Source organism: Zonotrichia leucophrys, chromosome Z, assembly GCF_028769735.1.
Source record: "Zonotrichia leucophrys gambelii isolate GWCS_2022_RI chromosome Z, RI_Zleu_2.0, whole genome shotgun sequence".
Classification (NCBI taxonomy): domain Eukaryota; kingdom Metazoa; phylum Chordata; class Aves; order Passeriformes; family Passerellidae; genus Zonotrichia; species Zonotrichia leucophrys.
Window position 1 is genome coordinate 49,241,579 of NC_088200.1, and position 12,036 is coordinate 49,253,614.

The 12,036-nt window shown below is 40.3% G+C and overlaps 1 protein-coding gene across 4 annotated transcripts in view; it reads right to left on the reverse strand.

Moving 5' to 3' along the window:
- TUT7 (terminal uridylyl transferase 7) overlaps nt 1-10,786 on the reverse strand; it is a 33,013-nt gene extending 22,227 nt beyond the window's left edge. For all 4 annotated transcript variants that reach the window (XM_064735743.1, XM_064735741.1, XM_064735739.1 and 1 more), the window contains exons 1-7: nt 10,725-10,786; nt 7,686-8,212; nt 3,442-3,617; nt 2,786-2,902; nt 1,881-2,058; nt 1,316-1,404; nt 342-393 (exon numbers count right to left, since the gene is read on the reverse strand). In XM_064735743.1, coding sequence (XP_064591813.1) covers nt 342-393; nt 1,316-1,404; nt 1,881-2,058; nt 2,786-2,902; nt 3,442-3,617; nt 7,686-8,181 — 1,108 coding nt within the window. In that variant the 5' untranslated portion in view covers nt 8,182-8,212; nt 10,725-10,786. The remainder of the gene's footprint in view (nt 1-341; nt 394-1,315; nt 1,405-1,880; nt 2,059-2,785; nt 2,903-3,441; nt 3,618-7,685; nt 8,213-10,724) is intronic.
- Between the last annotated feature and the right edge of the window lie 1,250 nt (nt 10,787-12,036).

A 12,036-nucleotide genomic window follows, 5' to 3' on the forward strand; every position in this document is an offset into this window, starting at 1 on the left:
ACATTACTGGGTTTCTGTTACGTATGTTAAAGAACTTTGGCTGCTTACTGTACTAGGCATGGCTAATAGAGCAGGTGGGCACCAGAGTCTACCTCATGTGTAATGACATCTTCACTCATAATGTAGAAGAAAGCCTCCCTAGAAATGTCTCACATCACCAAAAATAAGATGACTTCAGCCCTTGTAGTTTTCATAATGTATTCTTTTCTGCAGTATTATTCAGTCTCATATCTTTCTAAAAAACGAATAGCATGTGATATACCTGTTCAGCAGAGGTGAAATTCAACAATACTAAACAGGAATAGCCTAATGAAATTGAGAAAGCAGCAATTTTTTCTTACCACTGTTCTGGAGACTTTCTTGCACAAGTAAGAGAACATCTGGTTGAGTCATCTGTCAATAAAAGGAATAAAGCTGGTTTTGTATCAACCACCTGTCAAGAAAGTGATTTTCTACAGCTCAAATTTAAAACCACCTCTACATGTACTTCACTATTATTAAGTTGTATCAAAAGGAACAGGAGCTCTGCTTGCTTTGAAGGAAGTTGTTCCTGAAGTTATTTTTACCTCTATCAGAGATTTGGTTATGGTAAGAAAACCCCTACCAACAGAATTATTGTTTCAGTGTGCTTAAATATGACTGAATTCTGACACAGTGGACTTACATCATGTTAAAGACTGGAATTATGGCTTTTTAGAATTCTATGCACTTTATGAACTTAGGTCATTCTTGGTTTCCTAAAGGAAATGTTAAATTCTAACAATGTGACTGCCAAATCAACTACAGAAGGAGTAAGTTTTAAGTATGGAATCATGTCCTTAATTCCTTTTCAATGTTCAAGCACAAAGACACATAAAAAAATTAACATGACAAATAAAAACATTAAATTACTCTACATACAAATAATCATGAGGTTTCATGGCTCAGATATGACCTAGCAGTCAAAATGTGCATATGTGAATATATCAATACAAAACCAGGATCAGTACTGAAACAAGATCACAGAAGTGTTATTTTTTCCAGCTGTTAGAGAATATCTGTCTCAGAGGACTGCTAGAGTACAGATGTTTTAGGTGTTTTCAGAAGAAGTTTCAACAAAACACAAAGATGTATAACACTGCCTGATGACTACTGCTCTATGAAGAATGTTATTTTAAGACCAGACTGCCTCTATCTTACCCAAGGGGCTTTTATAAAAAGTGTTACTACCACACTATAAAAATATATTTACAATATAGTCTACATGAAGATGCAAAACACCAAAAAACCACATTCAAAACCACTAACACATACTTAATAAAATGGCCTTACTTACATTGGCAGGAAACTGGGTATCTATGTTTAAGTCTGAAGTTTTGAAGCCAAATCTGCTATAGGAGGAGCCATACAATCTTAATGAACACTCTGCAACAAAAAGAATTATACTTCATTTACACTATGCCTAACTCTAAGTCTGTAGCTACTTACAGCACTGCTAACAGATCTTAAACCTACACCTGGTTTTGGTAAGCACAGGAAAAGAAAAAAGGTCTTCAGCAGCCCTGAACTGTTACTAAATCCTGCCTCCAGTGCTGTTGTTAGTAAAGGCTTATCATGAAGGTCAAATCCTTCCCACATCCTTTTTGTCTTCACTTTTTACTACAGGCCTGTTTGGGCCATGAAGACCATTGTAATTTAATTCTGGAACAGATTTCTATTGCTACATCAAGTTGTTCAACTGACTAGTAACTAAACATGCTGTTTTAGAATTTACAGAGCCAAGGTTTTTAATTCACTTTTCATTTCATAAGCTGTTGGGGATTTTTTTTTGGTTGATTTCCTTCCTGTTCAGTTTTTGTTGTTATCTTGTTTTTAATAAGTTGGCATATTGCAAATAATACCTGGCAATTTTTGACGCAGCAAGTTTTCCATCATTGTTTTAATGTTAAGCCTTTCTTTTAGATCTTCATTACTTAAGCCAAACTCCTGCACAACATTTTCAATAGCAACACCGATAGCTTGTATCTGGGAAGGTGTCGGAGGAGGAAGAGCAGTCAGCAGTTCTTCTTCTTGCTTTTCCTTTCAAGATAAGACCAATGTTTTAATGAGTTTCATGAGTTGTTTTACATACTAAAATGATTGCCAGCAACTCATCCCATGTAATACTACCACCACGAATTTTCCAGGTAATGTGATAATTGGAAGCAATAAAGAATCTGATACTCCAGGAGACTTCAGTAACGTTCAGAGATATATATATACATGTACTTGGCACATTTAAAAAAAACCCACCAATTCTTTCATCACCTATGAAGTGTGAAAAGGTGGGAGCTAAAGAGGAAGAAACAGAAAATCTGCATAACACATATTTTTGTCCACTTCAAGCAGAAAAAGGAGAAGATGTTTAAAAAAAAAAGGTAAAATTGATGTTATGCTGAAAGTTATTTTGAAGCTTATGCTCAAAACAAACCTATTTCCTTTACATATAAACAAATCTGTAATATTCCACAGGCGCTTCATTTTTGCAGCATTTGTGAACTGAAATATTAATTCTGACATATAGGTTATAACTTCTAATTCTTCCATACCAACTGTATTTGCTTATTCCTACTGCTCATTGCAAAGTCCAGGTCCCAAGCTTATTGTTTTCATTAGTATCACTATACAACAGATTTTAAAAAGATTGAAACAAAGTAAAAACTGAATGTGGAATGGTTTTAAAAGTAGTGCAGTTTCACAATTTTTAATGATGCAAGGAAGGTTTCATTAAACTACAGTTTATACTTTTTTCTTGTGCTAAACTCACCTTCAAGCTTTTCTTGTGTCTTTTTTCTTTAATATGCTTATGAGCAAAAGCCACTGACTCAATCAGAACATCACACAACTTGCAGGTATATTTTGCTGATGGGTAGCTTCGAGGTTGCTGAAATAAAGACAGTAAAAAAACACCCTTAAAATATACATAAAAGTATTATTTTCACTTCATTAAGTACTCTTGCTAAGTTCAATGGATTAACTCTGAAATGTATACTCACTCACTTTAGCTTTCTTCACTTCTTATTTGCCATCAGAAAGTTTGCGCATCAAATATAATGTCAGAAGAATGATATCATGTCAATGACATCCAACATCTTATCTTTTACAGGAGAAAATACTCAATGCCCATGGAAGAATATATTAATCAAGAAACAACGACTCCAGCAATTTAATTAAGATGTGATGTCATTTCAAGAACTAAAGGAGCAGCCATTTTTTTGAGCTTGAACTGTTATCAATGTTATAGCAAAAAAACCCAAAAGAAAAACCCTCCTCTTTCTACCATTCATTAACAGCAATATCGTTACTTAAATTCTGTAGCTAAACTTTCTAGCTACAACCACAGATATTGCTCAAAGTGTACCATCTAGAATACACAAAAGTACAAAAAAATAGGAGAGGTCTATCTGTCCAAGAGAGCAGCACCTTCTTCAGTCTATAAATGTAGTCTCGTTTCAAGCGTTCTTCAGCTTGCTGCAGTCCCAGAAGTTCTTTTGCTGACAGCACAGATTCATCTATGACTTGATCTTCCACTTCATCATGATCGCACTCATTTTTTCTAGTTCTTCTCAGTCTTCTTGGTTTTCTAAGCTTCTTCATTTCTTATAAAGAATTATGAGAGCAAACACGTCAAATAACTGCAAACTGCCACACAGCATTTAATTTTTTTTTTCTTAATTCCTAACTTGAGAGTCAAATAAAGCACAATTCACCTACCTCATTTGGTTTCACAATTTGTCCTGTACAAGTTGGATAATGATAAGTGTATATTAGTATCACAATCTATAGGACCTTTGTCCCAAACGACAAATAAATCGATTTATTTGTTCCACTGAAGAAACTTCCCTTATTTAGACACATCTGCTAAAACTGGCAAAAAAAAAAGGATAGGACTAAATGCAACAGATACACCTGTATGTCATTACACGGAAAATATAGAATATGTCCAAAGATTTTGGGATTCCTGGCTAGGCTTTGGCAGACAAATAAACTAGACTACAAGTATGACAGAATTAAAAAGTGTAGTCCAATCTGAATGATTTGTAAGACCTAGCAGCACTCTAGTATGGCACTGTTGTGGTTTAGCTCATGTATGACAATTTATTAACAAAGAATTATTACCAATGATAATGTAATTTGCCTTTCAGCTAAACCAGTATATGGATCAGTACTACCTTCACAATATTAAATGAACAAGTGGAAAAAAGTAAGCACCACTGCTGGCTACAGAGACTAAAGAATGGACTTGCTAAGTATGCGCACATTGCTTTAATAAAGATGTAAAACTGTCATCATTATCATAATAATAAGGCTTAAAAGCCTGTTGTGTTTACAGCAAAAGGTCTGGAACAAATTAACCTAAATACCACTTCTACTTTTAAGCAAATTTTTGAAGTAGAAGCTGCTATTGGCCCAAAGCCAACACCTGTAAAAATCATCTCGGGAATAAATATACACATCAGATTTTCACACCTTGCCTTTCAACTGTACAGCTATACAGGGCATCCCAATGCCTGGGATTTCTAAAGTTCCCTTCTTCCCAAACTTTTATCATAGCATGAGGGTTTAATTTGTAGTAATTAAAAAAAGCAAAAAAAAAACACAAAAAACCCAGATAAATTCCTCTTCCAAATACCTTAAAAAATTTCTTTCTCATGATCACAATTTTTGTCTCTGATTGGCAAAAGGGTAGCAACAGAGTTGTGTATTTGTGACCAGTTATTTGATTCAGTTCACTATGCAGCATGCATGTATTAGTGGTGTAAACAGTATCAGGGCAAAGATGGTAATATAATTTCTTTCTTTCAGCAGCAGCACAAGTTTAAGTAGCAATAAAGAGAATTTAGGCCTAATAGGGTGTAGAAGCAATCTCCAGGGAGCAGAAATAGAAGTCTGAACTTCTGAACCTTCCCCACATCCTACATTTCTGCATCAACATTTCTGCTCAAATTCCTAAGATGTGCCACATCTGTTTCACTGCAATTTGTAACTAATCAGTGTGAATAGAACCTGGAGGCATATCAATGTTTTCACAGAAAAGCCTGTGACAACTACCTACTTATCAATTATTTCACTAGTCAACAAATTACTTTAAAAAATTTACAAACTAAATAAATACTTCTAATATTTGGTAGGTACAACAGTGACAATCTAATTACAGGCTAATGATTAAATAAAGTACTAAAGATCAGTGTCTCAGAGATTTGGTAAACTTCCTTATGAGCTACAATAAAAAAAGACATGAAGGCAATGAAAAGGACAACTGCACAAAATATTTCAAGTAAATGCTAGAAGAAACATTTTTAGTAATTTTGCTACTTGACACAGAACTTCTGAAGGGACCTCAAGAGGTGAGCTATGCTATGCCTGTGCTTCACAGCAGGATGAAATGAACTCTGTCAAATCTGAGCAATGCTCAGCTAATCTGTTCTTAAAGGCCTTCAAGTATCTTTTCCATGAGCTGTCCAGACAACCTCTCCAGAACCTCCCTAGCTTTACCTTTAGAAACTTGACCTTTATTCCTTATCTGAATCTTTCTTGCTCAATTTTAGGCCCATTGTTTTGTGTCCCATCTACTGGAAAGAAACAATATAGTTTACTACATCAGCTTTATACAGCTTCCTACACAGACGATTGCTACTATGCCTCCCTACCCTCTTCATTTTGCAGAAATATTGGGCATTCTTTACAGTTTGAATAGCTTCTGTTTCCTACATAACTTGATAACCTTCTTGCTTTTCTTTACACAGCTTCCATTTTATTCATACAAGTGGGGTGCCAAAACTAGATGGAGGACTACTCAGAAAAAGGGGTACTTAAGACTGTGAGCCTTTTTTCATGCCTCACAACCCCATGATAATGACTACTCATTATTATCTTCTGATTCATATCATTTCAGATCCTTCTCCAAAAAAAAATATTACTTTATGGTAACTTTTCCTCCTTTATTTGCACAGCTAATATTCCTCCTTAAACAATGGCATTTACATATCCTTTGTATTTCATCCTATATGTAGGTCATTTCTCCAACTGTGCAAAGTTATTTTAATTGACCTTCCTGCTTTCCTGCATTCCATTCCTACCAGCTCCACAGCATATTCAATTTTCAGAGCACACAATTAATAGGTCTACTGTCTTCATTCATCATTGCAGTAGTATAACAAACATTGAATGGAATAGAATCCTCACTCACTAGATGTTCATTCACTACTTTCTTTAACAGACAAAATCTTTAGTAGTTTCTGAGTATAGTTACCTAATTAGCTCTGCAAGTCTCTTACATTAATTTAATCCAGATAATTTTCCACTAGTTTACTTACAGAATTGTCACATAAGAGTATCCAAAGTAGTACAGTACTAGTACAAGCAATACCTACCAACTGCCTTTCCCATGTCCACAGGGGACTGATGCCTATTTTAAATAAATAAATTAGGGCTTGACATACCTCTAGTAAAAAATGCATACTTACTACTTCTTATCTTTGTTACCTTTCAAATGCTTACAGTATATTATTTGTTCCAAAACTGACCCCCCAAGATTTAAACTGCACACCAATTATTTTAATTCCTCTTTTAAGAGACACATGCCCATTCCTGTAATCAGTAGCTCACTTCTCTTAAGTTTTCAAGTATAATTGCCAGTGGCTCCAAAAATCTATTTCAGTGAGTTCCTGAAGTTTCACAGAAAAAAGTCCATTACATCCAGTAAAAGAAGAAACTAAAGAAAACTTTAACTGAAGAAAAAATTTGTGAAAACATCCTGCTCTCTCCTCATGAGAGAAGTGAGGTTGAGCTGTGTGAAACTTACTTCTAACAATGAGACACTGGGCACACCTGTTTGCAGTTTCTTTTTAGTGACAGCTAGTATCACAGGAAAGGACATTTAATTGCTGGACTTCCTAGTGTCAACCAACCAGAGCTCTTCTTTCCAGCACAGGGTCTGATCACTATTGTCTTTGGCTCCCACTCTTAAATAAAATAAGACAGTTTTCTTGTCAACTGGCATTCCATGCTAGCAGCATCACACACAAGTTATATTCTCTATATTCTTTTAAATTTCCTTTTCCTGCTTTACTTGCATTCAATGAAAATACTATTGTTTCAATCACTTCACCCTCCCTTAGGCTGTCGTTCCTGACATTTCAATGCTTTGGGTTTGTACTCTGAGTATTAGTACCAACTGCTCACAGGGAAGTTAAATATAATTGAAGAACTAGACTCATGTTATTGCTGTACTGAGTTCTCACAATACTGACACAGCATTGCTTTCAATCTTCAACACATTGTTAAAGACCTCATCGGTGGCTCCAAAAATCTGACCCTGTTATCAGCTTACTTGAAAGATCTCTCACCAGCCTTGACAGATCCATCAGATTGTATGGGAAAAACAACAAACAGGGACATTACACAGATGCTTCAATCTACTTACTCCTATCACTCACAGGCTAAACTATAAAGACAACACAATCTATAAAACAAGTTCTATATTATTTGCTGTAATAATTTGTCTGAAGTGCTAGAAGTACAAAGCAGTCAATAGTTTGCAATACATGACAGAAGAAAACTACTTTTTCGCTTTAATAGTGAATCTTGAAAGTTTACTTTTCAGTAACACATGTAGTAAGCTATGTTACTGGATAGCTATGCAAAACAAAGAAACATGTGATTACCAGAATTTCCTTTCTGCATGTCTGGCACGTCTTTGCTCATTAAATCTTCCTGCAGTTGTCGTCTTACATTTCTGTGTCCAGAACCTTCAACCTCGTGAAAAGAGTCCTTTCTTGTCCTGCCATGCCCAGGAATCCAGGCAGCAGAACGGTACTCTCTCCAGGTGTCAGAAGTACCATGGTGATCATCAGATACCCACTTCTTCATGTGGTCTCTTTGGATATCATTTAACTTTGACCCTTGACAGTAAGCTGTGTTTTTAAGTGAATTTGGGCTACTCAAAAGACTTCGTGGCCCTCGCCTGGGACTGCTTCCATAACGACCTGGAGTTCCCTTTTTCTTTTGCAGGCTGCTATCTATTTTATTGCTACAGCCACTTCCATATTCATCCATAACTTGGTAGTCTATCTGTAAGAGACTTTCTTTTAATTCTTCTGGATGCAAAATTTCTTGTTCCTTATTTTGTTTGGCAAAGCAAGGTTTTGCAGCATCTCCCATGGTTATTGCTGTTCAATTCATTGATTCCGACCTAGAAATCAAAAAGTTAAAAGCTGTATTTTAAAATCAATCAATGAATGAACACTGTGTATTAACTGCTATGGAAATCTCAACAATCTAAGCCCTGGATTAAACCAAGGCAAGAAAAGGCACTCCACACAAAAGAAAACTCAGCTAGGTCTCTTCTCTCAGTATGTCTTAACACCTTTGGGTGGCTTGTAAAATGCAGAGACGGCCTATGACTTTTCCAGGACCTAGGGTCTTTAGGACAGATAGAAAATTTTAAGAGTCTACATCAGCCCCAGCTTAACACAGGAAAGCTTTGGACGAACGGCTGAAGGAGGCAAAAAAGGAGGGAAGGATGTCCCAAAGGCCATCCTATGTATCAGAATATTCCTCTTTGCCTACAGTAGACACTGTTCACCTTGTTAAGAATGAAAATCGTGATCATCGGAGGACAGAGAGATGCAAAGTTAAGTTGCAATCTAGCTATGAGGCAAGACGATACAGTGACTTAGAAACAATGTGCTCTCCTGCACATTTTAGGCAGACCATCACTCAGTATTAAGCACTCCTATTTCACATTATTTTAGCATTGTCTAAAACATCTAGACCACTGAACTGCTTGCACATCCATCCCCCTTGCTTTGGTTACCTCCATTTTCTTAATGCAAAACACTCCTCCAGAGCTCTAACTCCAATGCTGTCAAATAAACCATGTGGACTGTGAAAAGGGAACTACAGGAAGAGACGATGTAAAACATGTTAAGCGGCAGTGGTCTTCTCAACACTAAGTATTTTATGATTTAAATATAGACAAATACAACCAAAAAAACCAGATTTTCTCTTTCTCAAAACACACGTATATTTTCAAGGATGCAGATAAAACTGTAAAGAGCATTTGCAAGAACCTAAATATCACAAAATGTCCTTCTGTTGCCATTAATATGGGAGTAGGGTACCTGATTTTTCACATTTTAATTTTTTTAAAGTTCTACAGGCCACAAAGGCACTTTTAAGAATCTCCGTGTCTGCATTTTACAGATCTGAGGCTTTTAGTGTTTATGACCCTCTTAAAATGAAGGTAGTTTTTTGGTCCCACACAAGCAACAAAACGAACAGGATTCCTGTCCTAAAGTGTCCGATTTTCGGCTGTTTGGATGGCCTGGAAAGGCCCGGGGTGGCCTTGGGGCAGCCCGCGTTTCAAAGGACGAGAAGAGGCTTCAGTTCTTTTCTCGGTCTCGGTGTTTATTAATTGTTTATCTAAAAGATTTTCTCTCGGCCCGACAGAGGTCTGCTCAGCAGCCAGCCATGAGCACACTCCCCCGCCCTCCGGGCGGTCACCTATCTTTATACTCAAAGTTACGTACACAATATTTATCATTTTTCCCCAATCCCTTTTACCCTTATTAACCAGTGCACTTTTAGTAATGACCAATCCCAAAGTGCCACCATCACCACAGAAGATGGAGGAGAAGAAGAAGAAGAAGAAGGACAGGACACGCCCCAATTCCTCCATCTTACTTTTCTAAACCCCCCTGTACAGAAATCCTAAACCCTGTGTTTCACTCTCTAATTAACTTATCCCTTCACCATTCACTCCAGTGAAATCCTCCTATCCTCATACAGGTGTCGTCTCCTGTGTAGGATCAAAGTCCAGCCACCAGACACTTCTGGCAACATTCCAGGACTCCCGAGCCCCCCAGTGGTGGTCTCGGTGACTCGGCACCTCAGTCCTGAGGTGCTGAGATCCCACACTAAAGAACAGTATTTTATCCAGTTATGTCCATCTCTGGAAATGCAGCTGTTCCAGCTAAAAGCGGAAAGAAAAGTTTCAAATGCACGAAGTGCACTTGCTTCCCATTTCAGGCAAGAAACGCTGTCAAACCTGAATTTCAAACCTGAGTGACCTAAACCCAGCCTGTTTTAGAGTCATCCCCAGCAGCAACGCCCACACCCTGCCGCCAGGCTGGATGGCGACAGGTCCCTGCACGGGAAGGAAATGGAGAAGTCAAAGTTTACGTTCGCCTCCAGCTCCCTGACCACGACTGGAGGTGCGAGCCTGGCGTGGGCAGGGGGCTGCCCTGGGGGCCAGCGGCGTCGCAGACGGGCAGGACACGGCTGCCAGCGGGGCTTGCAGCACCGCCCAGGCTGCCGGCAGGACCCGGGCGCAGGGGCTGGGATACCGGCGCAGGGAACCCACTACGGCAGACGGGCCAGGGCTCCCTTGCCGCCACGCTGCAGCTCCCGGCTCGCTCCTCCTCCGCCTCCCACAGGTTAACGAGGGTCCCCAGCCCCCTCCTGTCGAGCCCCGACGCCGGTGGAGGTTCTGCGGCGCAGCATAACCCAAACCTGCCGCCTCGGCCGGACACAGCCGGCGAGCAGAGGGGCCGCGGCAGGGCGAGGCACGAGGGGACCCAGAGATGTAGGGAGGGAGAGAGGGAGGAAAAGGGGCGAGCGAGGGGCACAGGCCGCCGGTGGACACCGCCCGCCGCCGGGAAAGGCCTCGGCCCGCCGCCAGCCGCCAAGAGAAGGGCACTCACCGCCCGCTACCGCCGAGCCGCCCGCCGCCCAGAGCTCGCCATTGTGGCGCGACGGAAGCGGCACTGCTCCCCCGGCGCGCCCGATTCGCGCGAGGCTTCCGGCAGGGCGGGCCCGCCCTCCGTGCCCGGCGGGGCGGGGCGGGGCCGCGCGCGGCTGTGGAGGCGGCCTGGCGGGCCTGGAGGGCGTGCCTGGCCCAGCGCCGACGTGTTCCGTCAGGCCTTTCCTTAAACCTCTGTCAAGGTGACTCCACCAGCTCCCTGCGCAGGCCGTTGTCGCTGTAATCACCCTTTCTGTGAAGAAATTACTCCTGGTGTACAACTTGAGCCTCCCCTACCTCAGCTCGAGGCTCTGCCCTCTTGTCCTGGCACTTGATGTTGTGAAAAGAGGCCGACCCCACCTGGCTGCACCCTCCCTTCAGGCAGCTGTAGACTGCAAAGAGGTCTCCCTTGAGCCTGCTCCAGGCTAAACACCCGCAGCTCTCTCAGCCTGGAGTGGTGCAGGACCCCAGACCCTGCTGCCTCAGGCCTGCACAGCTGCATGGCCCTTCTCTGGACAGGCTCCAGCACCGCAATGCCCTTGCAGTGAGGAGCTCAAATATGAGCACAAGATTTGAGGAGCTGCCTCACCAGTGTGGAGTACAGGGAGACAATCAATGCCCTGGTCCTGCTGGCCACACCATTGCTGATAGAGGCTAGGAAGCCATTGATCTTCTTGGTCATTGAAGAGGTGAATAATGTACAATGCAGTTATCTCCCAGAAAAGAAGTTTAATTTACTGCCTAATTTACTGGCTTGTTGAGAAGGGTCTTTTTCTACCATGCTTTTGCATTCATATTTCTGGAAAGGGCCTGGCATGGAAAGATAGCATATCTTACCAAAACAATTGCTGTAAGCAGGTGTGGCTAGGATACCAAACATGAAAATGTTTCTGAACCCTGTCTTGCCTCCTTCTTCCATAAAATTGTTGAGTGGCTGCAGACTCAGCCTATTTCATAGCTCAGCATATGTCAGGCTCAGCTTAATGTCATAGTGGCTATGGTGGGTCAAACAGTCTTTGGTCTGATGAAAGCTTCTGCCTAATGCAGCCATGCAAGACTGTCTAAAGTTTCTGTGATTTTTATGAAGCTAAAATTCCTATGATTTTTATAAAAGTCAGTGATTAAAGTTTAAATTTCAATTAGATGGATTATTGTATACTCAAATACTAGCATTTTCTATGGTCAGACAAAAATAAGAGGTAACGGGCTGAAAGTGTCATGTGTCCTAAACACATATGCTGCTTTTTTGGAAAGCCTAAATTTTGATCCACTGA